The sequence below is a fragment of the Equus quagga genome, chromosome 1 (genome assembly GCF_021613505.1).
Source record: "Equus quagga isolate Etosha38 chromosome 1, UCLA_HA_Equagga_1.0, whole genome shotgun sequence".
NCBI classification, from domain to species: Eukaryota; Metazoa; Chordata; class Mammalia; order Perissodactyla; family Equidae; genus Equus; species Equus quagga.
This window is the reverse complement of record NC_060267.1, coordinates 34,704,048-34,731,738: the sequence shown is the minus strand read 5'-3', so window position 1 is coordinate 34,731,738 and position 27,691 is coordinate 34,704,048. Positions and strand designations below refer to the sequence as shown.

Sequence of the window (27,691 nt, the reverse complement as noted above, 5' to 3'; positions counted from 1 at the left end):
ACCTGCGCCCTAGAGCAACAGCGCCGGTCTTCCGGGCGAGTCTGCGCAGTCGCGCTGGGTTCTTCCGGACGGCGCCCCGCCCCCTTCCCTGACAGGTTGCCCACTCCAACCCCCGCCTGCTTCCCGGTTGACGGACCGAGGAGTCGGAGCGGTCGGAGGCTTTTACGCCTGTGGCGTGCCGCAAAGTGCGTGAGTGCCGCCGCCGGCGCGTTCGGTTCTGTCTTCCGGCTCCTGGGGTCTGGAGGCGGTGAAGGATTGTCTAGGAGAGGACCACCGGGTGTGGGGAAGGGATTCTGAGCGTCTTCCTCCGTTCACAGTCTCTCTCCCTATTTCCCTAGGGTGTTGGGGCGAATCTTTCTGTGAGGGCTTCGAGAAGGAACGGGGGCCGCCGGCTACGCGGTCGGGTCAAATGACCGATTCCGGTCGGCCGCCTGGGCCACCAGAGCTTAGACTAGCGGGGGCACGGGGCTCAATTGGCAGTTTAGGTAAAGAGGTAAATAAACTGGCTTCAGGAGGGTTGGTTGTTTTGAAATTAATGACCTTCGGATTCTTCTCCCGGAACATGGCTGTGTTTACTTTCTGTGCAAGGTATATGCCGTTTTTCCTAAGAGCCGCTCTAGACAAGAATTAGAAATGATTTGAAGCAATTCCTGGGTAAAGTGTTCCTTGCAGGTGGATGAAGGTCGCTGAGGCCTAGCAAGACTCAGTAAGTTATTTGCCCAAGGTCACATACTGATGGTACTAAGCAGTCGCACAATGTTCAGAATTTCAGTCTCTTCCCGACATGAAGAGACACTGGCAACTTAGACCAAAAGAAAACTAGAAGAAATTAAGCTTCTCCCAGAGCCTAAATGAATTCTCTATCCGTTTAGGATCTATACCCTGTTTTAGCATAAGACATGAAATACTTTAAAATTATTGGCACCATCTCTTCTCTGAATTCTAAATTTATAACGCTCTATCCCAACTCCGTTGATTAAATGTATTTTTAGTAAATAAGTATTACTGACTGAGCTAGTTTCTGTGGGTTAAAGTGTTACTATCCCCGTTGTAACAGAAATCCAGGTTGTGTAATAAGTATAGCATCCCACCTCCAGCTCCCTGGTAGCAAGATAAAAACACATCTTAATGTCAACTTCATATAGAGTTCTAAAGCCGTTTGGTATGGAAGTAAGCTTTTGTTTTAAATTGAACTGCTAATATTTATGATTCAAAACCTGTCAGCTAGGATTGGTGATGGGCCTCTAGGGGAGAGGACTTGCTGAAGCTCTCACTCTGTCTACCTCCCTCCTGGGGAGGAGGGATTGCTGTGGATGTGTTAGAACACATGGGACTGTGTTCTAGGGGTCACTGTGCTATATGAGATTATACCAGTGAGCTTGGTTCTCCTCTAGTAAAATTCTCTTACAAGCTGCGTAAGTGTAAGACAGCCCATTTCCTGGTCTCTCTTCTTTACCTTCAGACAGGTGAACATTCTAACCCACTCTGAACATACATAACCATCTCCTTTCAACTCACTTTTATAATCTGGCTTCTAGGTAGGCCTAGAACAAGCTGTATGCCAGCCTTTAGGGGCTAAACCTCTTGGCACCTACCTCTCTGATTACATATCCTTTGGCGCTGACAAGTGTGTTGGAATGAGTTTGCGTGTGAAGGTTTTTAGGCTTAACTGGCTTGGGGAAATGCACTTCATGTGTTTGAGTCAAGTCTACCAGAAGCCAATAAATAATCATCTTGCACTGCCTTTCTTTGCCACTTTTCCTTTTATTGCCATCTGAACTTCGTGGGAAAGAGTGATTAACAACAGCTTTGGGCACCGTAAGCTCAAGTAAAATGACAATTCTCACTTAACCCAGGACTGGAGTTGGTTAAGTCTTAACTCAGTCCACAGTCACTGGAAAAAGGCTAGCAATGGGGATTGTACCCTCGCCTGCCTTGGCCACCACACACATCCAAGTTCTCAGCATGCTGAGGGACTTCTCTCAGTCCCCAACTCTTTGGCTCTTTACACAGAATAGACTTCACGCAGGGCTAAGGAGCAGCCCCAGGTCGCTGCTGCTCTTAAATTGTTCATCAGTTGTGAACCCAAGGAAGCCTATTTCTCCCAAAGGCTAAAATAAACTGAAATGCCTGAAGGTCAACATACAATAATAAAGATAAACTACATTAATTCATATAAATTAGCATATCAAAGGATGGGACAAATTTACCTTACCACAGCAGCGACTTTTTTGCTGGGTAAATCCTTGTTATACATAATTTCTAAAAAGGGTAGCAGCTAAAAAGGACAATTTAAGCCACATCTCTAAAAGTTTTCACAAATTACAAATTGTGAATTAAATAAAGCTGTGCTCTTTGCCAGGAATTAAACAGTCTATAATTTGCAATTTGAAATTATATCTATGTAGATTTAACTTAGAATTATTTTAAAAGCACCTAGTTCTTAAGAGTCATTCTTCAGTAAGATTAAACCAAGTTGGAAAATGGTTCTCAGCCAAAAAAAAAAGTTTTAAAAATGAAATTAGGTGTTGATATAGCAGGTTAAATACACTCTTCTAATTTCACTCTCTTCCAAAACTCCACTAAATCTTCAGTAAAGGGATATAACAATAAATTGGAAAAATGAGAGAGAAGATGACAACAATAAAACTTTGGAAGCCACAGAACAGATGAATGTGACTTAGCATACCAGAAAAGCCCAATTTATATTGCATGATTCTCAAAAAGCACTGTTAACAGGGCCACTGGGATTGGAAATGAAGAATGAAGTAAATTATAGAGGACTAAGTTAAAACGATTTGAGACACACCTCTAAGTGACTGCACCCCTGCCTCCCACAGAAAATTGGAGGTTTATATCTGAACAAAATACTACTAGTCTCTGGACTGTGATGTCCTCAGGCATAGTAAGTACATGAGAACCACTCTGGAAACAAATTAGGTGAATTTGGGTAGACATAATACTGAATGTGTGGCGTCCATTCTTCCACTTTTTCATGTTGAACAGGCAAATCTTCAGAAGACTAGAAGACTCTTCTCTGGGGAATCTGACCAGCCCAAGAGGAACGATCCAAGATGTTGACATCAGAGGTTCCCAATAAAGGCCACTCAGATCACCTAAGTGAAGCTCAGTCTGGAAGCTGCAACCATGTATGCAGGTCTTCTAAAAAGCTTTTTTTGGCCTTTCACTTGTGAGAGTGGACAGAAAAGAATTACCAGACCTTAGAGGAAAGCTCAGAAGTATTAGACAGAAGCAAGCAGAAAAAGAGCAACTTGGAGGAAAATAACAGAAAACTGCAAGAAAGCTAATCTGAATGAACTCAAAAAAAACGTTCTTCTACATTGTGTACTTATGTGAGTTAGCTAACTACTAGTAAAAAAGATGATTATACAAGTACTAACAAGGAAGTAATATTGGTTCCCATAGGATTTATTTATTAACTTCAGCAAGAAGTTCTTGCTGGCAGCAGGAGTCTTTCCAGTATATTTTTTAAAAATTTAAAGTAAGTGCTTACATCCAAGGCTCCTTCCGCAGAGAGGCATACCCCCTTTTATGCAGCTATTGACTTGTGGCAGGCTGAACCACCTACCCTGACTACTAAAGGGCAGCCTCGTGGTTTAGATAGATCTATACTTCCGTGTGTACCTCAGTATCTCCCAGCCCTACTCTTAGCATTTACCAGCATATCTACACTAATTTTTCAAAAGTTTTACTGAGGTATAACTGACATACAATAAACTACACTTTAAAGTCTAAATACAATTTAATAAATCTGACATATTCATACACCTATGTAACCATCACCACAATCATAATAAACACATCCCTCATCCCGATTTTTGTCCTGCCTCTTGATCCCTTCCTGGTCTCCAGCCCCTACCCCTAGTCCGAGGCCACTCTATTATTTTTGAGCATTTTAAACATCTCTGTGGTAGTCTCCAGCTGTGCTCAGAGCAATCTTAGCTCTCCAGATACCAATTTCTGTTTTTCATTAGTGCTCTGTTTACAGTTGCATAGGATTTGAGTGGTCTGCCCCCAACCTATTTTCCCCATAAGCCCTGTTATTTTTAATATGTTTTTGCAAGATGAAAGGTTTTTTAGGAATACATATACTTAATCTCAAAGCACCTCCCACAAAAGACTTCCTAACTTCAAAGGGAAGAAAAGAGTAACTTTACAGTGGAGAATCCAAACATTACCTTAATTAAGTGATCAAAATTAACATCAACCATAATGGAGCAAATTGGAATTGTGTCCACCTGTTAGGACGCAATGAAATGAGCAAACCATCAGGTCTATATTTTTGCCCAACCACACAACCTGAATCTGGCTATGAGTTAACATCAAAATGAGACACATGCTACAAAATAAATGGCTTGTGATCTTCACAAGTGTCAAGTTCGTGAAAGTCAAGGATATCCTGAGGAACTGTTTCAGATTGAAGAAAGCTAAAGAGACATGAAAACTAAATGCAGTGTGCAACCTTGGATTGGATCCTTTTGCTATAAAGGGCATCTTTGGGACAACTGCCAAAACATGAAGGGGTGTGGATTCAATGGGAGTAATGTAGCAGTGTTAACTTCCTGATTCTAATGGTTGTGTTGTTCTCTAAGAAAGTGTCCTTGTTCATCAGAAGTACACTCTAGAGCAAAGCTGTCCAGTGTAGCAGCAACTAAGTCATTGGTACTGATGAGCACTTGAAATGTGGCTAGTGTGACACATTGAAATAGTATTTTGGATATAAACAAAATACATTATTCAAGTAATTTCACTTGTTTTCTTTTTTAATATGGGCTACTAGAAAATGTAAAATTACATAGGTGGCTGACTATATTTCTATTGGATGGCACTGCAAAGTATTCAGGCTGATGGGATATCATGTTAGCAATTCTCAAATAGTTCAGAAGAAAATGTTATTAGTACTATGTTGCAACTTTTCTGTAAGATTGAAATTATTGCAGAGTAAAAATTATGTTAGAGGCCAGCCTGGTGGCGTAGTGGTTGAGTTCAGGTGTCCGCCTCAGTGGCCAGGGGTTTACAGGTTTGGATCCCGGGCGTGGATCTAGCACTGCTTATCAAGCCATGCTGTGACAGTGTCCCATATAAAATAGAGGAAGACTGGCACAGATGTTAGCTCAGCAACAATCTTCCTCAAGCAAAAAGAGGAGGATTGGCAACAGATGTTAGCTCAGGGCCAATCTTCCTTACACACACACAAAACTTATGTTAATGAAGGATATAAAAAAGTATAAAACAGCTTTCTTAGGTCATTGGGAAAATGGAAATTAAAGAATTTTAAGGGAGTTTATAAGTGACATTAACATTTACTTTGGGCCTATCATGAACGAAATGCTTATGATGTTAGCAATTTTATGATTTAATTGCCACAAACATAAAACTACTGGGAATTATTTTCTATGTTTAAGCTATCATGGTGCCCTTAAGGAGCTGCCTCTCCCTAGTAGCACTAACAAATTACACTTAAAGCAGCATAATCTATTCCCACTGGACATTGCCTGTTCCTTATGTACCCCCTTATAGGTTATTCACTTGGCCTCATCACCACCAGTGTTATTGCCCATCTACCATTAACTGTGAAGCTGCTTGACTACACACTGGTTCTTCTACTCTAGCCTTTCTTAGATGAGCACCTTTCTAGATTTGATCAGGCCTCTTCTCAACGTCCTCCAAAGGGATCTGGCCTTGCCTTGAAAGCAGGGTAAATATGATCTTCCTTTGACGATAAGGAACTGAGGCTCAGAAAGGTTAAAGTAACTTGTGCAACATTATGCAACCGGGATTCAAATCTAGTTCTCATTCATCCCACTTTGGTAAAAAAGGAAGTACATCTACATATCTATCTCTGACAATCCATTTTCTCTCTCTCATTATCCTATTTCCTTCACAGGACTTGTCACAATTCAAAATTATCTTGTTTGCTTATTACAGCTCCCTCAAGAGATACCGCCTCTGTGAGAACAGGTATCTTATCTGACACGTTCATAGCTATATCCCAGTACCTGGAACATAAAAGTGCTCAATAAATATTGAACGGAAAAAAAAAAAAGTGAGCATTTTCCCAGTCTGTAAAATCTTTTTTCTTTGCTTCTTTTTTAAGACTACAATACGGTTATTTGCAAAAATTTTTCCTTTTCTTTAGGTATGTTATGTATAAAAGTGGATACTTTCTATGATAAATGAAAATGGCCAATTCTTTAAGAGGAGAAGTATTGAATCTTTACAAAAATGTAAGTAATTATATTGCCAGTTTTATAAATGTTATTATATGACATGGATTGTTTAGAAATACATAATCTTTCTTTTTTAAGCTGCTGTATCTTGGACGAGACTATCCAAAAGGAGCAGACTATTTTAAAAGGCGTCTGAAGAATGTTTTCCTTAAAAACAAAGATGTGAAGGACCCAGAGAAGATCAAAGAACTTATTGGACGGGGCGAATTTGTAATGAAAGAGCTAGAAGCCTTATACTTCCTTAGGAAATATAGAGCTATGAAACAACGCTATTATTCAGATACCAACAAAACTAACTGACCATTATGACTATATAATTTGACTGAAAATCAGTGCCAGTTGTTTATGTCTACCAAATATTATAAAAATAATTCTAACTTAAAATGGCAAGATATGTCATGTAAAAAAATATCTGAGCTGCCTTATGTGAGTTTCAAATTCTCTTCATACAGAGCTTTATCAGCAACCCTTTATGCTAATTTTTTATATTAAAATAGCAATTTACCTACACAAATTGCTAAATACCAATTATAAATTAATGTGCACCAAATTTTGAATGAAAATATAATATACTTAAAGTACATTTTTTAACTAACAGGTTTTCGCCACTTATTCTTAGTCCATTTCTCCATTTTGCTGGCGAGAATGCCATTTAATGAACATTTAACTAAGCAAAATAATTTCTTGCATACTTATTCCCCTTAACTTTTGAAGGAGTACCTTATTTTTGACCCCATTTGGTACATTAGCAGCACATTTTCAAGGTTCACTACAAAACAAATAGCACCTGGTAATGATTTAAGTGCAGTTCTAGAAATAATAATACGTATAGAGTAAGATTACTTCTGAACTTGAAATAGCCTGCCAACGACTTGCATTACACACATACCTATTTAATTATTTCCATTATTAATTTTGCTGCTGGCTCCCTTTGGGCCTTAAAACAGATCACCTGTTGTGTATCAATTACCTTCTTTGATAAAAGTAATAAATAATGTTACTCTTTTCTTTTGTCATCAAGACAGATCTGTTTTGCATCTACTTGTAATGGGTTTACATGACAATGAACCTAAACTTAACCTGGTTTTAAGTTTAAGCAAACACTTACAATCTTTACATAATGTTCACAGCACCTTCCATAAATAAAGAATATTTCTAATTTACAAGCTGCAAAAAAGATTCACTGTTATACTATAGTGTCTGTGGCTTATAAACTATTCCATATCAATTGGGGGAAAATGTTTCAAATTTCCATCAAGAAACACACACTATCATAGTCACCGTAACTATTTTTATTACATTACAATAATTAGGAGCAGTACAGTTCATGACAAAAATATTACAAATTTCAGATCACTTCACAGCACATACTCCTATAAACATTTAAAAGTTAATTTTAATTAAAAGAGTGGTCATTTTTAAATTTAATGTTTGATATGACCAACATTCCTAGGTCAGCGCAACCAAATGATGGAAAACAACTGGATCACACTGCATATGTCCCACAAAAAAAAGCACAATGTACAAAATGTGCATGTTTCAGTTTACACTATACAAAAATAGTTAAAATACATTCCAGGTAAACATGTTACATTAAGAAATAGTACTAGTAAGAAATTGGCACTCAAAGGAAAAATGCAAAAGTATTTTCAACATGAAAACACAAGACAGTGGAAGTGGAAACTTTTGGATAAAAGTTACATAACCCATTTGAGCTCTATAGGGAGGGGGAGCCTCTGTAATTGACATTTCTGCAAGTAATAACTTTGATTTTCCTAAATTTATCTAAGTCACCTATCATCATCCCAAACAGGTACTTAAAACTATTAAACTAAAACAGGTATTAATCTAGTTATGACTATTCTTCAAGAACTGATGTGAATATATCTTTAGAAATAATTTTCATTTTCTGAAGGAATGTAACCAGTTGTATGCTGTTAATTTCTCAATGCAGATTTCATGCTACTCAATATTAACACACAAGTTATTAAATATAAATTCAGCTTTAAAGTAACTGATGGGTTTTTAAAAATCATTAATACATCATTATCAAGAAATTATTACTTTTTGGCAAATGGAAATGACAGAGTTTTATTGCCTACAAAAAAAACTGAATGTGTATATATTGTTGATAAAAAAATGGTTAGAAGAAAAAAGAATCACTGGAATACAAATGAGATGAACTTGTGCAAACTGCAACTTAACATGCCTCACAACATTTACATATTAGGACAAAATTGTGCAATGATGGCAAAGGTTTCCATAACCTACAGAAGTTAGGTTCTAAATTCCTATGCAGTGTGACTCAGTTAAAAGAGAGCCTAGAATTCCTAATTGGGAATATTCATTCAAATTATACTACATACTTCTGCTACATTCTTCCACAAACATGTTAATGGCTAAGACTACGTAATTTAGCAATTTTTCTCAACTTTAACATGAGGATTTTTATCTTTAAGGCTGTAATAATTAGATAACATTTATATTATTTCTAGGATTATCTCCCCTTTTAAAATCTCTAGAAAAACAAACCTTTTGTCAAACCATTCAAAATTCACATAATAAAGCATAATTACCACTGCCTTAAAAAAACAATTACCCAGCTACATCAAAAATTCAAGAGTCCTAAAAACCCCTTCAGTTATGCACTGCGATTCCTTTAATATGGCCCTTTCTTTCTCTTGTATAGAAACAAGAGGAAGTACTACATAGGTCTTAACACCCTACCTAATGTTCCATAAACCTGTAGTTTAGCATTTCAGAAATCATATTGATTTTTACCCAGAAGTTTCCTTTTCTGTGAATTAGTTAGGCATCTATTTAATCATATCCAGACAAACAAAACTATTTTAGAATTCAATATTTAATTTTAAAAGTCTATTTTAATTACTTATACAAAGAGACCAACTAGAATATTACACACTTGGGAATTTTAATATTATTAGCTGACATACAACTTAATGTGTACTATAACTGTCCCAAGAGAATCACATAATTATGCCAAATAAAACACAATATAATCAAGTTTACTCCTTTAAAACGATGAAGTAAAGTGATTTATATAAAGTAGTTACATAGGAATCAGAGCACAACAATTATTTTAGAAGTAGAAGAAACCTTAAAGACTAAATCCCTTCTTTGCAAAGCTAAAATATGCATTGTTATCTCTGGGTCATGTGCCAAACGTCTCACCAGGATATTACAGACCACTGTAGAATGTAAGCACTACTTAAGGATAGAGAGTATGTCCCTTGTTTGGGGATACCATAACATCCCCAGTGCCCTGTGTAGTGCATGGCATCTAGTAGGCACTCAAATATTTGCTGAATAAATGAATTCTGCTAAAAAGCAAGCTTTATTAATTAAATTTTAAAGGATTTTTCATTGTAAGATTTTAGGTATTAAAACAATGGAATATATCATCCCACGGCTAGTCCCAGTTGTAGATTACCTAAGGAATTCCTGTAGCACTATCTTTACTGAATTCTCCTTCCACTGGATAGGGTTCTGTCTACTCATAGCAGATATGAAATTTCCACTTAGTCACTAATGGACCAGGCAGCAAAGAGATGATGTTCAAAGGATCAAGATTAAATTGGTACAGTTACCACCTGAAAATCAGCTATTAGGTCAAATCCGATTATAGTATCTGTCAGATTATGTTGAGTGTGAGGAAATAAGATGTAGTCATTTTGATTTGACTTGTTGGGAAGCCTTCATGGAGATATCCAAAGCAGCAATAAATCTTGAGGTTAGGGGAATTAGAAGTATTAAAAGAAAAAGCTTCAAGTCACAGGGCATGTAGAAGGGTAGGCAGGCAAGATGACACTAATGTGAGAGAGGAGTCCTGAAACTAGAGAATGGATATTCAAAAACAAACTTCACCTCTTGCACAATTTTGCCTAAGACTGGCAGTGATGACGATAACAGGTAAAAAGTTACAGATTGTGCTGAGATTGACAAACAGGTTTATCCTTATGTAAACTGCATGTAAATCACATAGTAGTAATGCTAGATACAGCTTTTGAGATGACTTCTTTTAACATGAAGAAATGGACAGTAAGTGAAATCGGAGTTGTAAAAGACAACTAGAATCTAAGTCACTTTCCTACTAATCCAGTGATATTTTCACCTCAACATACCATCTCACTTCAAATATTTTAAAATAAGTAACATTTTAAATGCATTGAAAGAATCATTTTGTTAATATTAATTTATCTATTTTTAAGCATTAGAGATTCTTAAACATGGACCAGACTTGTAAAGTGTTTATGAAATGTTACTTTAGCCAGTGTAAAGAGAACTAGGCAATACTAGAGATTTTGAAACTTTTTGATTTCACTGTTTAAAAAAAGAATTAAAGTCTTGCCATTCCCCACCCCAAAATCTCATTTAAAATAATTTTTTTTTAAAGTTCTGTTGTATTTTTTTTAAACAAAAGTGATGTTCCTGATCTGTCAGCAGGACCACCACATAGTGAGAATGTATCTTGCTGAGCCATCTACACTCTCTCCTAGTCCCCAATTCTGACCATCGAATGCATGACAACAGGGGAAGCCCACAGGGGTGCAGTCCATACTGTGAAACTCTCAGTGAAGCTCAAAGGTTCACACACGGCCTGGCCTTGCAACCTTGGTCTCTTCAACACCTACCAAGCTAACTGGCCCAAATAATCTTTAACATCACTACTAGAATTAAAACTATTTTCAAAGACGGAAGTTCAAGAAAAGATTTAAAGTTATGCTAAGAAAGAGCAATCGACACAGGGAGACTATAATTAATTCCTATGAGAATTTTTTATACATGTTAAAATTTTTTCAATTATTACAAAAATTTAGTAGCATGTAAATACAGCCCCCAAAATGGTTGCTATAATCCTCATTACATACTGGGTCTGCCTTAACAGGAAAAGCTATTCAGAGTATTATAGGAATTTATCTAATATGGAAAGTAAATGGCCTTTTACTATTTTCCATCGCCTTGTATTTTTTTCCCATTTTTTCCCTTTTTATAGAAAAAATATAGTATTTTTGGGAGCATGACATGTAGCAGTGGAAAGAGGGAGAAAAACCTTTGTGAAAAGTGTAACTTTACATTCATTAAGGGTGACTGAAATTATAGGACATGATGCCTACAAGATGATCTACAGGAAGCCCATAAATTCATGTTCCCTCAATGTTTCAGGAAAACCAATCAGGAAATCTCAACTGAAGTTATAATTAGTAATTAATCCATGTATGCGACTAGATAAAACACAGAATAGGGATGATTTGAAAGCTTCATTAATTTGTTTCACACCAAAGTTCACAATTGGTAAGAAAAATAGGAAGCAATCAACTGCATGCACCAAAAACCCCAAGACAGAAATCTCAGGTATTCAGTTTCTTTTTCACAGGCATTGCTAGTTCAAAAACCAAAACTCAGGGAATACTGGCACTTAGAGGAAAAAAAGTTTCCACTGTCATTTTAAAATAAGCATTCAAGATAAAAGCTAACAGTTTGGATGGAGCAGAAAGAAAATTAGGTAATGCTAAATAAAACAAATGCTAATAATTTAGTGTAATGTACAAAAATTACCACTTTTACTTAAGTATGCCTTAAGAAAAAAGTACAAATTGTATTTACATAATTATACACTTTGTCTTTGACTTCTTTTTCTTCTTTTTACCATCTTTGCTCATTTTTTCTTTATGTTTTCGAATTTCTCGAACTAATGTATAGAAGGCATCATCAACACCCTGAAAAATACATAACAAGTATTAAATTGTGAATATATATGATGGTTTGAGGTATACAGATAACAGAAAGTATATATTACTAATGAAAACAATACTGAGAAAGAATAAGGACATTTTATATTTCTCTTTAGGCAACTGAATATAAGACTTTTAGGATTCTTAAATGTCTTCTTCATTGATATTTTGTGAACATTATAAATAAGGCCACTGATTTTCACAAAAGGCAATGAAAATCAATGGCACAGAATCTTACGTAAGCTTAACAAATGACTTTTCCCCAGAACTTAATTTGCTACTAATTTTTCCCTATTGGTACACCTCAGTCACCAAAATCCAAATGCACCTGTGTGTGTGTATGCATGAACAGGTATTTACACTTAATTATCCCTGAGTTCCTAAACATTAGATATAAGCCATGCAAGTATACATTTTCATAAATATTCACAGTAACAATATTTGAGTTCTGGTTCAAAACTTATTTTAAATCCATTAGATTTAAATAATTACCAAGAAGTAAACAGTATTTGAATACACTTTCAGTCTTCAAGTAATATATATTAAGGCATTAGTTTCCATCATATACTTATCATATAAGAAATAAATTTAAAGTGATCCCAACACAAGACACACTACTTTGAAAAATGTAGTATCTCTGATATGTGGAGAAATGAGCTAAATCAATGGTGTAGTCTACCAACTTGGAGAAGATTCTCCTGTATTTATTATTGTTTTAGTTTCTGTTGAGTATACTAAGTATTCAAAAGCTTGCCATATAAGCCAAATGCTGTATCTTCAAAGAAATTTCCATTAGGTCATTTTGGTCTACATCTATTTATGATCAAAGCAAGGCATCTAACTCAGTAATAACTGAAAGTGATTTCAAATCAGAATAATTTTCAACCTGATAATTCATAAAGTGAAAAATGGTGCTCTCAAAGCCATAGCAGGACAGTGGATTTTAACCCTTCAATACTTAAATTATATAAGATCCACACATAAGTCGATTTTTGCCATGTCCCCGTTAAAAAGCTAATTAAATATAAAAGCAAAATAAAAATTAAAGAAAAAATATCCCCTATGTATTTTAAAATCTGTTCCACTGAGTAGTAACTACTAAAAAGAAAAAGCCTGTTAACCTAATGTTTTCAAACCTAGACACTAGAGGGAGTCTTAGGAACAAATACCCAACGAAGTCGTATAAATCAAGCCACTTTAAGAACAATGACAATTGGGTTTTTACTCATTTAATCACCTCTGTTGAATATTCATATAAACACAATCATTTCATTAAGTTATATTATCTTGAAAATAATTTAAAATTTAAAAATTTAACAGTGATATGATTTCTCCTTTACTGCATTACTAAGATCTTCCACAATTAATATTTCAAAATAACAAAATTAATTCAGAGCATTTTCATTCAAGTTACAGATAACTACTTTTTACAACAGATCTAAAATTTAGAAAAGTACTACCAATATTTTTAAAGAAGTAAACAGAGTAAGAGTGAGAGGCCTTGCTCACATTTAAACAAACAGTTGTAGGATAAAAACCAGCATTACTGATTTGAACACAAGTGAAAAAAAGTCCCAATAAAGTCCAAAACTGTACTCATTGATATTCCCCACTTTCTGATATCATTACTGATACAATGTAAACACTGCTTTTGTATGACCCAAAGGAGAAAGGAAAACCGATAAGATGTAATTTCTCAGCAATACATATATATATATATGTATATATCTCAGCAATATATATATATATAAACCTTCATGCTAACCTTAACACAGAGATTGAAAAGCTTCCCATGATAGAATAAAGAATAATTATTTTATAGCTCACCAACCTTGACTAATTTATAATTATAAACCCTTAGAATGGGATGCAATCTTAAAAGAGGATCTAATCCAACTTGCCCACCCTCCACAGATTCCCTTTGATCCCACATCTTTATGTTGTCTACTCCATTTCAACTGCTTTTATAAGGAAGAAAAATGTCAATGGTACTAAAATAGTGAAGCAGATAAAATGAAAAACCATGATATGGAAATAGAGAAGACATACTCTAGGTGAAAACAATACACAAGTATTTAGGAGAGAGTGAAGACAGAATTTGATAACATTACCCTTTTCTAAGATCCTGACAAATACTTTAGATTCCTATTGCACTGAACTCTTCCTTTCTATATAATCTTATTAAAATTAAATAATTTCAATGATTAGGGAAATGTAACAATTAATCAAAACCAGGCAGTGAATTCCTTCTTTTCATATGGGAACTAGTCATTCTCATACACACATAAAAGGACAAAAGTAGTATCCCAGTAATTATTTTGTTTAAACTCATCCATTTTAGGACTAAGAAAAATTAATTTGTATATATTTATGGTAGTCAAATTAATTTTGTACCATTATTTAAAATTTTAAGTATTATCAAGTATACTGTTTTCTTTATATAAATGCTATCCATATCCACTAAAAAAAAGGATTCCATTCATCATGCCGAACAATGATTCGACATTCACACTACATAGTCACTGAAAATATAGTTTGCACAAGTTAGAAATTTTAGAATAGTATATGCTTCCACCTTTGTTTTAAATAAAAATTAAAGCATGAAACTTAATTTATTCTAAATAGTTCTACTTTAAAAATCATCTAGGAGTAAGACAATAGGAGGAGAAAATTAAAAAAACATCATTTAAATCTGGTCATGGCTACTTTTATTTCAAAAGTTTAACTTTTCAAGTTGCATTATAATGTTAAATTTACCACAACTTCTAAATTAAAATATTGCTTTACACAATGACACTCAAAAAATACTGTTCATAAATCTCAGTAAAAATTAATGCCAGTCATGCTTTGTGTCATCTTCCGAGTTTAACAGATTAGTATACCACATAATATCTACTATTCAGATTTATTTTTTATACTTTTGGGAGATACATTATTTATTTCAGACCTTAAATTCATATAATAAAGAATACAACCTTTAATTTAAGCAGAATAAACGATATCCTATCATTTTATTTCAGGTTCTCACAGAACATATACTACAAACAATATGCATCAAAATCTTAAGCTTTGGCATGAACTTCATGGCATCTATTGAGTGAAATATTTTCTGAGCAAGACTCAATTTAATATGGGTTGGTTAAAAAGGAAACTGAGATATTCGACTCAATAAATCCAAACAGGGAGCTACTAAATGCCAGGAACCTCGTTAGGCCATGGGCATGCAAAAATTAAAAACCTATGACTCTCTAAGATTCTACTGTACAGGAATAAGACATAAAAGAGGTTATTTCAATTTAACATGGTAAGTGCATAACAGTTAACAGTATACTGGGAATACACAGGAAGGGCATTATGACCAATATAAGGGTTTAAAGAAAGATTCTTCAAGAACAGGGGACTGAAGAATCATGAAAGAGTGTTAGCTAATTAATATGACTAGGGGATGAGAATATTGGCATTCCAAACAAAAGCAACAGCCAAGACTCAAGAGAATGTAAGAAATAACATGGCGTTTATTTACATAAAGACAAAAAATTTCAGACACGGAGTTTTTAGAAATAAAGCCAAAGGCTGGAGGTATAGGAAGGTATTAAGAGCCATATATAAGATGCTATGAAACTTGAGATGTTATTCCATAGGTAACAGGAAGTTAGTGACTGGCTTTAAAGATAAGAGAATGACATTTCTTTTAAGTGTCTCTCTCTGGTTGCACTGTGAGTGAAGGTGGCAAGAGGTACACCAAATATGAGGTTATAATAGTCCTAGCAAGAAATGATAGGGGTCTGAACAAATGATGTGATGAGAGTTAGAATGTAACATCATTGGAATTTATGACTGACTCCAAATAGGGGTGAAAAAGAGGGATGTAGGAGTCATCCCAAGACTCCCAGATTTGTCACTTGGGTATAAAAAAGAGATGTTGATGCCACCAAGTTAGAGTACACAGGCAGAACAAATATTTGCTTGTGGAATGTCCAAAAGAAAAAATATGTGGTAAGAATGGCCCTTTCCCACCGTCTGGGCCATTCAACCTTACAACTCTATGGGACTTCTTATATATTTTCTTCCTACATCCTATGATGAATGTAATCTATAACTATCAAAAGTGTCTCGGGGCCGGCCCCGTGGCTGAGTGGTTAAGTTCACACGCTCCGCTTCAGTGGCCCAGAATTTCACAGGTCCTGGGCGCAGATCCTGGGCGCGGACACAGCACCACTCATCAGGCCATGTTGAGGCGGCGTCCAACATGCCACAACTAGAGGGACCCCACAACTAAAATATACAGCTATGTACTGGGGGGATTTGGGGAGAAAAAGCAATTAAAAAAAATTTTTTTAAAGAAAAAAACCTCTCATTTATAATATCCAGTAGATTAAAAATAAATGTACTAATTATGAAAACAAAACACAAGTTTCTGGTCTTTTAATACTTCAAACTAAAATCCCACACCTAAGTAGCTTTAAAGTGGTTGCTACTTTGTTACCTTTGAAAGACATCTGCTTTCTGCCAAAATTAATAAGCTGAACTTACCAGATTACATTACAATGCATTTTTTAATTTTCACACAGCCAGGAGTCTTTTCTTCTTTGCTGATTTTTTTCAATCTGTATTGTCGGATCTCTCTCACCAATGTATAAAAAGCATCCTCCACTCTCTGCATTGTAAAACACAACTTCTTTAAAGTCTGTTTCATTGGTAATAGTAATTTATTGGGATAGCCAGCCATGTGCAAGAAGTTTGAAATTATGAGCTTTGAGAATTTTTTAAAAAATAGACATCAGATTGTTTGAATATAACTGGGGATGTAGTTTTAAAATATGGGCTTGAATCCTGGTTTGTTCTTTAAAATCAGTTTTGTTTTGTAATGGAATTAGAATTTTTTAAAAAAAATTTTAATTAGGAATTAGGGGAGATTATGAAAAACCTAAATACATGTATGAGTATCTATGTATCAATTAATGCAATCATCTTAGTTTACTAGGCATGAAATTAAAGCCTAAGCTGAAATTTAAATTATTTCTTTGACTTAAGGAAAACAAATGCTTTATGTATCACTGATCCCCATTGCATTACTCCTCCTGCCCCCACCCTGTGTGGGGAGTGAGAAGAAAAATGGTACGAAAGGGATGTTCAACTTTTGTTAAAAGAACAAAATATAAAAAGAACCTCAAAACAAAGCTGGATGGAGAGACTGGAATCTTGAGTTCTATCTTTAATTACAACACTAACGAGTCTATTTCTAGGGTCCACACTGGGACTTTTGTAGATGAATAATTACATTATTTAAATAAAAATGATAAACGAGGGTTGTTTATCATAAAATATGAAAACATCATGAATTGTTGAAAATACACACACAAAATAATAGCAATGCATTTTTTTTTTTTGAGGAAGATTAGCCCTGAGCTAATGTGCTGCCAATCGCCCTCTTTTTGCTGAGGAAGACTGGCCCTGAGCTAACATCCGTGCCCAGTGCCCATCTTCCTCTACTTTATATCTGGGATACCTGCCACAGCATAGCTTGCCAACCAGTGCCATGTCCGCACCCGGGATCCGAACCGGAGAACCCCGGGCCTCTGAAGCAGAACGTGCAAACTTAACGGCTGCACCACCGGGCTGGACCCAGCAATGCATTTTGTATCCTTATTACAAGTCTTAAAAATAATTTTTAGAAGAGTATCCAATTATACTGGCTTCACAATTTCTACTCTAATTTAAGTACTCTAAAGGGGAAAAGGGACTTCTCCTGCTTAAGGCTATGGCAAGAATGCTATGATAATAAACACAATCATACATGTATGTCCATATGGAGATCAACAAAGTTTTTAATGTCTTCTCTAGTCCAAAAAATTAGGCAGGAGCCAAAGGGGACACAGTGTTTAGTTAACTGTACTGCCGGTTTGTCCAGAAAAACATACCACCAAAGTAGAAGCTGACCTCTAAAAGAGAAATGCACACAAATATTAATCTATATGTAGTACAAACTAAAAGATGTAATATTCGCGTTCATTCTTCTAAAAGGAAGACATAAGTGTTTAGGAAAGCTGGTATATTTTATTGCACTCTTAATTTTAAGCTTAATCTGTTCTTTTAATTTTAAGGATGAATTACTCACTATGGGGATTGGCATATTTTAACTCTCTAGGATTAGTAATATCAGTCTTTCTATGAACTCAATGTGACAAAATGGACCCAGCACGTTAAAAGCTAATAAAAAGTGTGATCTGTAGGGGGGTTTTTGTTGGTTTTTTTTTTTTTTTTTTTTGCTCAGGAAGATTCACCCTGGGCTAACATGCTCTGGTGATCATCCGCTTTCTATGTGTGAGCTGCTGCCACAGCATGGCCACCAACAGATGAGTAGTGTAGGTCTGTGCCCTACAACGGAACCCATGCCACCAAAGTAGAGTACAACAAGGTTATTAGGCAACTGGGGCTGGCCCTGATTTGTAGTTTTAAATTCAATCAGGGACAGAGAATCAGCCATTTGCTGCTAAGACATAATTTTTGCATGCAGAAGTCATTGCACATCCATTGTCTAGACATCTCAATTCTTTAGGGTATATTAATTTTTGTAAATCTGAAGACTATATTAAGAACTGCTTCATTAGAGTTTGTTAATTTACCTTTAAAGTAAAACTTTAATTTAAATTCATACAATTAAGTTTCAGTTAAGAAGTAGGCATTTAAATAAGTTGATTATATATTAAAATGTACATCTCAAATTACTTATACTACCCAGTGATATATTTCTATTCAGCTATCTAATACAAAAATCATTATAGCCCCAGAAAATTTGCAACTTATTTTTAACGGAATCAATTTAATCAACTAGCTAGCTAAGCCAACTAGAAAACAGGCATTTAACCATTTTCTGAAATCATTAAATATGTTGGTACTTTAAATTAGACAGCCACTTGTACCTGTACATAAAATTTTTAATATTTTATATTTATCATTAATTCTCAAGACAGGGTTTATTTTCACTTATACGTCCTTGAAAAAAATTATATATTAGATTCTCACTATAAGATAATTTAAGGCATAAAAATGACTCTTGTAGAGCATGAGCTGGCATTTAAGATATTTTCACAAATTATTCTCTTTCAATTTGAAAATCAATTCAAGAAATTAAAATATATACATATAAATAAGTAAAACAAACCAGGTAAAAGCTCATATTTTTTAAGACTGTAAACTTTTATTCTTGTTTAAAAAAAGAGTTATGAGGTCAATGAAGAAGGACTAAAACATGCTATGAGGGGGGAAAAAACAGGGTTTTGGTCCTCTACTAATTTAGCAGAAGCAAATTTTGATTGTGACTTATTTCTAAAATCAGTTTGAACATGTCTGCTTTTTAAATGTGCACATCCCCATCACCAATATCAGAATATATGATTTTTGTTTCCAGCAATGCAGAGAGAATTGGAAGCCAAGAGTTAAGAGAGACTACTACCCACCACCAACAATCAGTATTAGGACCTCCGTGGCTAAGATAATTAACAACACTGAGAAATAGTTATTCCAGAGTGACTTTTTTCATTTCTTACTTTTACTAATAGGAAATTTAAATTAGATTTTAAAGAGTCAGTTATTTACCATATTTTCTCAGACTTAAATTCCTTATTTCTTGATAATATGCTTTGAAATCATACAATCATCAACAGAACATTATTTATCCTACATACACCTCAAACCACTGGTACAGAATGCTGGTTTCATATTCCAAAATTTGCAGGTAATTTTTAAAGATAAAGTGTAGCCGAAACAGATATTTAATACCCCCTGTGGCTAGTCACTAAGCTCTTAACTGGCACTCAATGATTTATTCTTGAGATATGGCTTGTTGCCACATATATTCCTTTTCAAACATCACTTATTAAACCTTAAGAACAAGTTTGAAAATATTTATGGAGGAACAAAACTGCACAAGTTTATATATGTAGAATTTTTTTAATCAAGAGATTTGACAATATTTTCAGCTCTGCTATTATCTGAAAACATACTTATGAGACTACGAAAAAAGAGCACTCCATACTGGAGAAACAACTGCTAACAGATAGCATCATTCTACATCCTAGTGCCTATAATGCTTTCACTAAGTGATTTTAATTTTAAATAAGGATTTGTTACTGTTGAATGCCTTATTATCTGCAAAAAATCTTGCAAACTCTTTCAAGGAAACAGATGCAAGAATACTAGCCTTCTTGGGGGAGAGGAATGGGAGGAACACGATGTATTCTAAAAAGCAACTTGCACTGCTGAATTTCTCAAGAAACCTTGCCAAATTATAGCCCATCTCAGGTACTAATGAAATGCAGCAATAACACTACTGGGGAGGCTATGCATGGTGTACAGCAGGTGCTCAGTAATTGTTCTGTCTGTTTTCAATTCATAAAAAGCTAAAGTTCAAAATACTGATCTCATGTACACAAACAACTACGGCACATAAGGGGAGGTTTTTGTTAGGTTTGCCTTTTTAAAACAATTTGATCAGGAGCTTTCTTTCATGGATGTCTTCTAACAACTAATTTTAAGTATCTAGAAATTAACAACAAAAAACAGCAAATTAATCACTCAACATTTTTAAGTTCGTAAAACTAATTTTCACATTATGCTCAAATTGAGACCTTCAGAAAGCAAAAAAGCTGAATCAGGAGTAGCAGATAGAGAATTCTGCTTTTGTCATTCAGTTTATTGAACTCTCCCCATTTCTGACTTTAGGAGACTGGAAAACACATGGCTGATTACCATGGTGTCAGTGCTTTGGCTTCAACTGCCATACACTACCCAAAAAGCCCAGAAAAATCTGTCAGTTACTAACTGCTCAGATAAATATGAACTGGGTAGCAGTCTTTAAACACTAAGAACATAGAGACCACATACAGCATACTAGCAGAAAATAAAAACTACTTTGGCCTTTCAGAAGTGGACTAAAATAATTCATTATATTACGGTCTCTCTCTCTCTCTCTATATATATATAGTAAAGAAATATTAGTAAAGAAATATAATTATATATTATAGTCATCTAACAGGCTTTTTAAAATTACAAAGTTGGTAAAGTACATAATTCTGCAACTCTAATCTTAAAAAACGCTAGAGTAAAACTCCTATTTCTCCTTCAGAGAATACATTAATTTTACTTTAAAATTACTCATGTTAGCCTGTAAAATTTAAGTTGAATGTCTGACCTAATTTCTGGTGTCTAATCTAACAAAGCAGTTCCCTGGAGAATCGGGGATCAGCACACTACAACCCTCAGGCCAAAGGCAGCCACAGCCTACGTTTTGTACTGCCCAAAAGCTAAGAATGACTATTGCATTTTTAAAGGATTTTAAGGAAAAAAAAATCCAACAGATACCACTTGTGGCCCACAAAGCCTAAAATGTTTATTATCTGGCTCTTTATAGAAGTTTGCCAACCCTTGACTTGTATCCATGAGAAGTTCTAAATGAATGTTCTGTTTCTACTAACTTCAATATAATTCTTTTTGGTGTTTGCATTTTAGGTTCCTGCTCAAGACCAAAACTTAAGGCATGAACCAAGTAGCTGCCAATAAATACAAGGATATGCATATTTATTTTGTTCAAATAACAAATAATAGCAGATGAAGTAACAAATAAAATACTCTGCAGAAAATACGGCTTCAAATTTTCACAAAAACTGGAGATGCAAAATTTATAAAAATTTATATATTTCATTGTATAATCTCCACGATTACTTGGAATAGATCTTTAAAGTCTTCCAAAAGCATGCAAATATCAAATTAATTTCAAAAGAAGAAGATGAATAAACTGTTGAAAGGCAAATCAAAAAGTCCATGTAATAAAAAGAAATTAAAGATCATAAACTAAATAAGTTAAGCAACATAAATTACATACAGATATCAAAAAAACAAGATATAAATAAAAAAAGCTGAGTGCCAGGTTAAGAAATAAAATACAGGTATTCCTTTATATTCTATTATTCTATACTTTAATTAGATGATCCACAAAAATGTCTACAAAGCAAATTTAAGTTAATCCACTTCCATAGCATACAGACTTACATACACCTTTCCACCCCACCCCCGCTGCCAAAAACCAGTATAAAACCTAAAAGTCTATTTTAAAAGGAAACCAGGTAGTTTAATGATTAATTATAAATACTGTGGTATATTAAACCATATTAAGAATCAACCAGTATGTCTGAGCTGGTAACCATACAAGGAAAGAAGACACAGCTACTTTAGGCTATCACATGAGAAGTGAAGTGCAACATTGTGGGAACAAGACTCCCTTCTACTGTCCTCTATTACCTTTCTACTCCAAAGGCAGTCCCAGTACCTAAATCAGCATCACCTGAGAGCTTGTTAGAAATGTAAATCGAGGTCCCAACCCAAACTCACTTAATCAGAACTAGATTTGAATAAGAAACCCAGTTGATTTTTCATATGCATATGTAAGTATGAGAAGCACTGGTCTATTTGCAACCCTTTATTAACAGGAGGCAAGTCTCTTTGGTTTTTTTCTTTTCTTTGTAAAATGTAAACTAAAATGTTCACTAGTCTAAAAATGCTTTTAAAAGCTACAAATAATGTAAGTTAAAATGTTAATGGTATATAACCTAGGTAGTAGGTTTTCAATACAATTCCTTCAATTTTATATTTGAAAATTTTTCATAGAAAATATTGGGAGAAAAAGTTATAATCATGTTTTTTGAGTACCTCCTCCCTAAGGGAAATCAAGGAGTCTGGTCAGAGAAGACATGTAAAAAGAAGAAAACCAAACCTCTTCCCAGTCTTTGGGACCTTGGGAATGGATCTGAATGAGATCTTAATTCCTCTAAAGTGAAGTGAAGTGATGTATATAGCAAGTCTTTAACCTATAAATCAGGTTTTAGAATGAGATATTTGTACTATGGTCAAGCTACAGAAATGCAGCTTTTAATCCCAAAACAACAACTTAAAATAGAACTCATTGTTTTTTCACTGTGTACCAAATTTGTACAACTGGGAAGAGGTACATAGGATTTCCACTGGGGACAGACATATATACTAGCTGAATGATGGTTTAGTTTTAAATTTTTACCTCTTTACAAAATTCAATGGAAGTTCTAGAATGTCTGTTTTTATAAGTTCAACCATGTAGTGAGTTGTTCATCAATTTTCTTAACTCCTAGCATTACAGAAGTTAAATTCCACAAAAGTGGTTTTCTGGGCTCACAGGTAAACGTAACCAGACAAAGCCCAAAACAAACACTCATCTTGTATGGAACATAAATTCATCAATTTCTTAGTATATGAAAATTGTATTCAGTCATATCCTTATATATTACTTCCTAGGATTTTTTTCTATATGTGAAACTCTTATTTCATACAAATAGGTTAAATAATATCAACAGAAATTCTTTTATTTTACCTAGAGAAAAAGTTACTCAAAATGAAGATAATTTTTGAAACAAAATTCAAGGTCAATCTGGCATTAATTTTTGTCAGAACAACACAGTAAAGGAATAATTAGGAATTTCTATTTACTTTCTAAATATTCTCTTGTTTTAATGAAAACTTTCTCCAGAAATAAATATATCCTTAAAAAAAATTCTACCAAAGTAAAATCCTTCAAATACAACAAAATTTAATCCAGAAACATATGACATAATGCTCTTAAAAGCACTTCTAAAATAGGAAACTCAAATTTGTTCCCCTGTTCTTCGACTTCATAAACATAACAGTAAAAAAAGAGTCCCACATTTCTTGAATCCTGAATGTAAGATGTGCTGAGCTGAAGAGAAATGTTCAATGTGGAAAAAACCAAAGCCAAAAATAATACCATTAACACTGGATTAAGAAGCGCTGCCCTCTCATATCCTTAAGAGAACATTTACCAGATAAATATTGTTTTATTTCCTATTTTAGTATAAGGGAAAGAAAAATTGATAAATTACACTAAATGATGTAAGTTATGCCATCAGGTATGTACATCTATTAATGTTCTTGCCCTCCTGCTCCCAAAATGACGTTATTAGAATATATTAGTAAATTGATTAAGATTAAAATCACCTGATACAGTTTGTAGAGAAGTTTTATATTTATTACAGTTTTACTTACCTGTCTTGTCTTTGCTGATGTTTCAATAAAAGGAATTCCATAACTTCTTGCTAAGTCCTGAGCCTGTTTTGTGTCTACTGTTCTAGAAGGCAAATCACATTTATTTCCTACTAGGACCATAGGTACATCTTCAGAGTCTTTAACTCTTTTTATTTGTTCTCTGGGGAGAAAAAAAAGTTACAGCAGAGGCATTAGTAACAAAAATCTTTCACAAACTGTCCACAACTTTGTTTCATAAAATATAGCTGAAAGAAGACTTTTAATGGAATTCCTAGTTCCCACCACACCAAATTTTCCTTCATTCTCCTTCTAGTTATTTTTTTCCTCCATCTTCAACAGAGAACTTCTACGTCTCTTAAAAGATCAAATACCTAGAAATACAGTAAAACTATAATCTAGTATGTTCATATGCAGGTAGGTCACAATGATAAAACAAAAAATAGTGAAAAATTCTAGGCCAAGAAAGTACTATGCCTGATTTTTAAAATTATAATCTTAGAAACATATACTATATATTGTTAAATGTATACCTATAGAATTAAAAGTTCTTATACAAACACAAATTAAAAATTAACATAATTTATACATTCCTTTCTCAAAGCAAGTGCCAAGTGGATTTTGATTTCTATGTGGACAACACTGACATTATTACTCTGTTTATTCTATAAAAGTCCTTCTATATGTTGATATTTTTCAATATAAGCTGTGGATAAACTCTAAATTTGGGGCAAAATTATATTCCTTCACTATTTTAGGTGAATTTCAAAGATGCAGCATGGAATAAGAAGCGAGTAGACAAGAGTCAGAATTGGTTCAAATTCCAAGTTCCTCTACTTATTAACTGAGTAAACTTGGAGAAGTTAACATATTTACACCTGTTTACTATTCTACAAAAATACTGTCACTCACCCAAATTTCTTTTTCTCTATTACTAGACCACAGAGAAAACATGCTATAATAAATGTTACGTAAGTAAAACGTTAGACCTCTTAAACTAGTTGTATGTTTACTGCTGTACGACATAGCTGATGAATGGGATATTTGCTTAATATGCAGTTTTATAAAAACTATAAACCCTCAATGAAATAGAATATATACTTAATCCAATAATGATTATTTTAATAAAAGTAGTCAGTTTTATGCAGATTTGTCAGATTCTTTAAACTTTAAAATTCTTTAAAAACTTCAATCTTTTACACTTCAGACTTGTGTTTTTTCCCTTAAATATCTAAGGCCAATGTTTATCCAATTCCAAGAAATTCCACACTAAATATACTTGCTTATTTTTAAGGCTTTTCCAGTGGTACCATCTCAGTTACCTTGTCATATTTTTACTGATGGCTTTCCCTGTATGATGGATCCAGCTCAAAGCCTCGTTTCTCTAGTGTAGAGTGGTTACGAGCACAGGTTTTGGAGTCAAACAGGCTATGTTTCAATCCCAGCTCGACAACTATCTATGCGATCTGGAACAAACTACTCAACTCCTCAAGAACTTCATTTGTAAAACGGAGATATTATCCACCTCACAAAAATTATTTTAAAATTCAAATTAGTTAATTTATGCACGGCAGTTAGCAAAGACTCTATAAATGGAAGATACAATTACTCCTCCATGTCAATTTATTAGATTCAATTTAAACCCACCTATAATGGTGAATATCTTCAAATGATTTAGTATTATTTATGGCAAATACACAAAGAAAGCCCTCCCCAGTCCTCATGTACTGGTCCCTCATTGCACTGTACTCCTCTTGACCTGCAGTGTCGAGAATATCCAAGAGACAGGTTTCTCCATCAATTACTACTTGTTTCCTGTAGGAATCCTGAGAAGGGAGAAACACAGTCTGGATTATTATGGTGCACCTTTTACTTTTAAAAGGTGTTAGACGCAACTCAACAACAAAAAGACAAAATACCCAATTCAAAACTGGGCAGAGGATTTGAATAGATATTTCTCCAATGATATACAAATGGCCAATAAGCATATGAAAAGATGCTCAACATCATTAGGGAATGGCAAATCAAAACCACGATCAGCTACCACTTCACACCCATTAGGATGGCTATTTAAAAAAAAAAAAGAAAAAGAAAATAAGTGTTAGTGAGGATGTGGAGAAACTGGAACCTTTACACACTGCTGGTGGGAAGGTAAAATGGTGCAGCCACTATGGAAAACAGTTTGACAGCTCCTCAACAAGTCAGACACAGAATTACCATATGATGCAGCAATTCCATTTCTAGGTATACAACCAAAAGAACTGAACGTAGGGACTCAAACAGATTCTTGTATGCCAATGTTCATAGCAGTATTATTATAATAGATAAAATGTAGAAACAACCCAAGTGTTTATTAACAGATAAATGGACAAGCAAAACGCTCATGCGCACATACATACATACACACACACACACACACACACACACACAGTGGAACTTTATTCAGCCATGAAAAAGAATGAAATTCGGATACATGCTACAACATGGATGAACCCTGAAAACACGCTAAATGAAATAAGCTAGACATAAAAGGACAAATATTCTATGATTCCACTTATATAAGATATCTAGAATAGGTAAGGTCACAGAGACAAAAAGAAAAATAGAGGCTACTTGGGGCTGGGGAAGAGGGAGCTGGAGAGTTATTGCTTAATGGGCACAGAAATTCAATTTGGGATGATGAAAAAGTTCTGGAAACAGACAGAGCTAAGGGTTGCCCAATATTGCGAATTTACTTAATGCCATTGAATTGTACACTTAAAAACGGCTGCAATGCAATTTTATGTATATCTTACTACAATTTAAAAAAAAGGTTTTAAAGAAAGGATTATACAGAGATTCAACAATGCAAGTGTACATGTTGGTAACAAAAAGACCCAAATTCTGCATAAAAGAAAATTATTATTACAAAAATGGGATAGCTCTACCAACTCTATTATTCAGGATGATTTAGATGGCAAGAAAAATCAATCAACGTACAAATTATTGTCATGCATCTATTTTACTTATAGCCAAGGGAATACACAAGAGAATGGTCAATCCTGAGGATTTTAAGGCCTTTATCCATTTCTGAAGTCCTGGGAACAATATCCAACAGCCAGATGGATACTATGATAATGGTAAAGAGCATGATTGTTTTATCTGCAAATTCTGTGGGGCCTCTGTTGAATAGAAAAAGGGGGCTAGGCAGAGAAGGAGAGAGAGATGGATGGATATCTCAAAGAGACTAGGTAACTCTGTGTAAAGGAAAAGGAGTGGGTAACATTAACACAATCCTGAAATGAAAATCTGATTTTCCTCTGACTTTTGACTAATACTTATGCCTAAAAGATTTCGCACCCTCTCTTCCAGAAAATAAGGCCTCAAAAAATAAGGACAAGGGATGGTGCTAAGATGGTGCTCATGGACTGAGGGGCAGGGCTGCTGATGGGTGTAAAGGATAAACCTAAGGACACTGTTTCTGACTACTCCACATGCGGGCTGTAGTATTAAAGTGCCCTGAGTTCACGAACTACTTTACAGACCATTCTAACATTAAAAAGATGAACTGCCACTAAAAATCATGTTTTTGGTAAAATGTTTGAAAAATATTTACAATAT

General features: G+C 34.5%; 1 protein-coding gene and 1 long non-coding RNA gene across 4 annotated transcripts in view; one reads left to right on the top strand and one right to left on the bottom strand.

Annotated features, from left to right (window-relative positions):
• Positions 1–69: 69 nt before the first annotated feature.
• On the top strand, positions 70–24,084 carry LOC124238880 (uncharacterized). Its single transcript, XR_006888438.1, has 4 exons — positions 70–185; positions 5,950–6,067; positions 6,161–6,248; positions 21,515–24,084. It is a non-coding gene; the product is annotated as an uncharacterized LOC124238880 (long non-coding RNA).
• KRAS (KRAS proto-oncogene, GTPase) overlaps positions 7,523–27,691 on the bottom strand; it is a 39,072-nt gene continuing 18,903 nt past the window's right edge. For 2 of the 3 annotated variants that reach the window (XM_046660049.1, XM_046660059.1), the window contains exons 3-6: positions 25,739–25,917; positions 24,095–24,254; positions 16,538–16,661; positions 11,865–11,989 (exon numbers count right to left, since the gene is read on the bottom strand). In XM_046660049.1, the coding sequence (XP_046516005.1) occupies positions 16,542–16,661; positions 24,095–24,254; positions 25,739–25,917 (459 nt within the window). In that variant the 3' untranslated portion in view covers positions 11,865–11,989; positions 16,538–16,541. Of the gene's footprint in view, positions 11,990–16,537; positions 16,662–24,094; positions 24,255–25,738; positions 25,918–27,691 lie in introns of all 3 variants that reach the window. The other variant, XM_046660066.1, reaches the window with a different exon arrangement.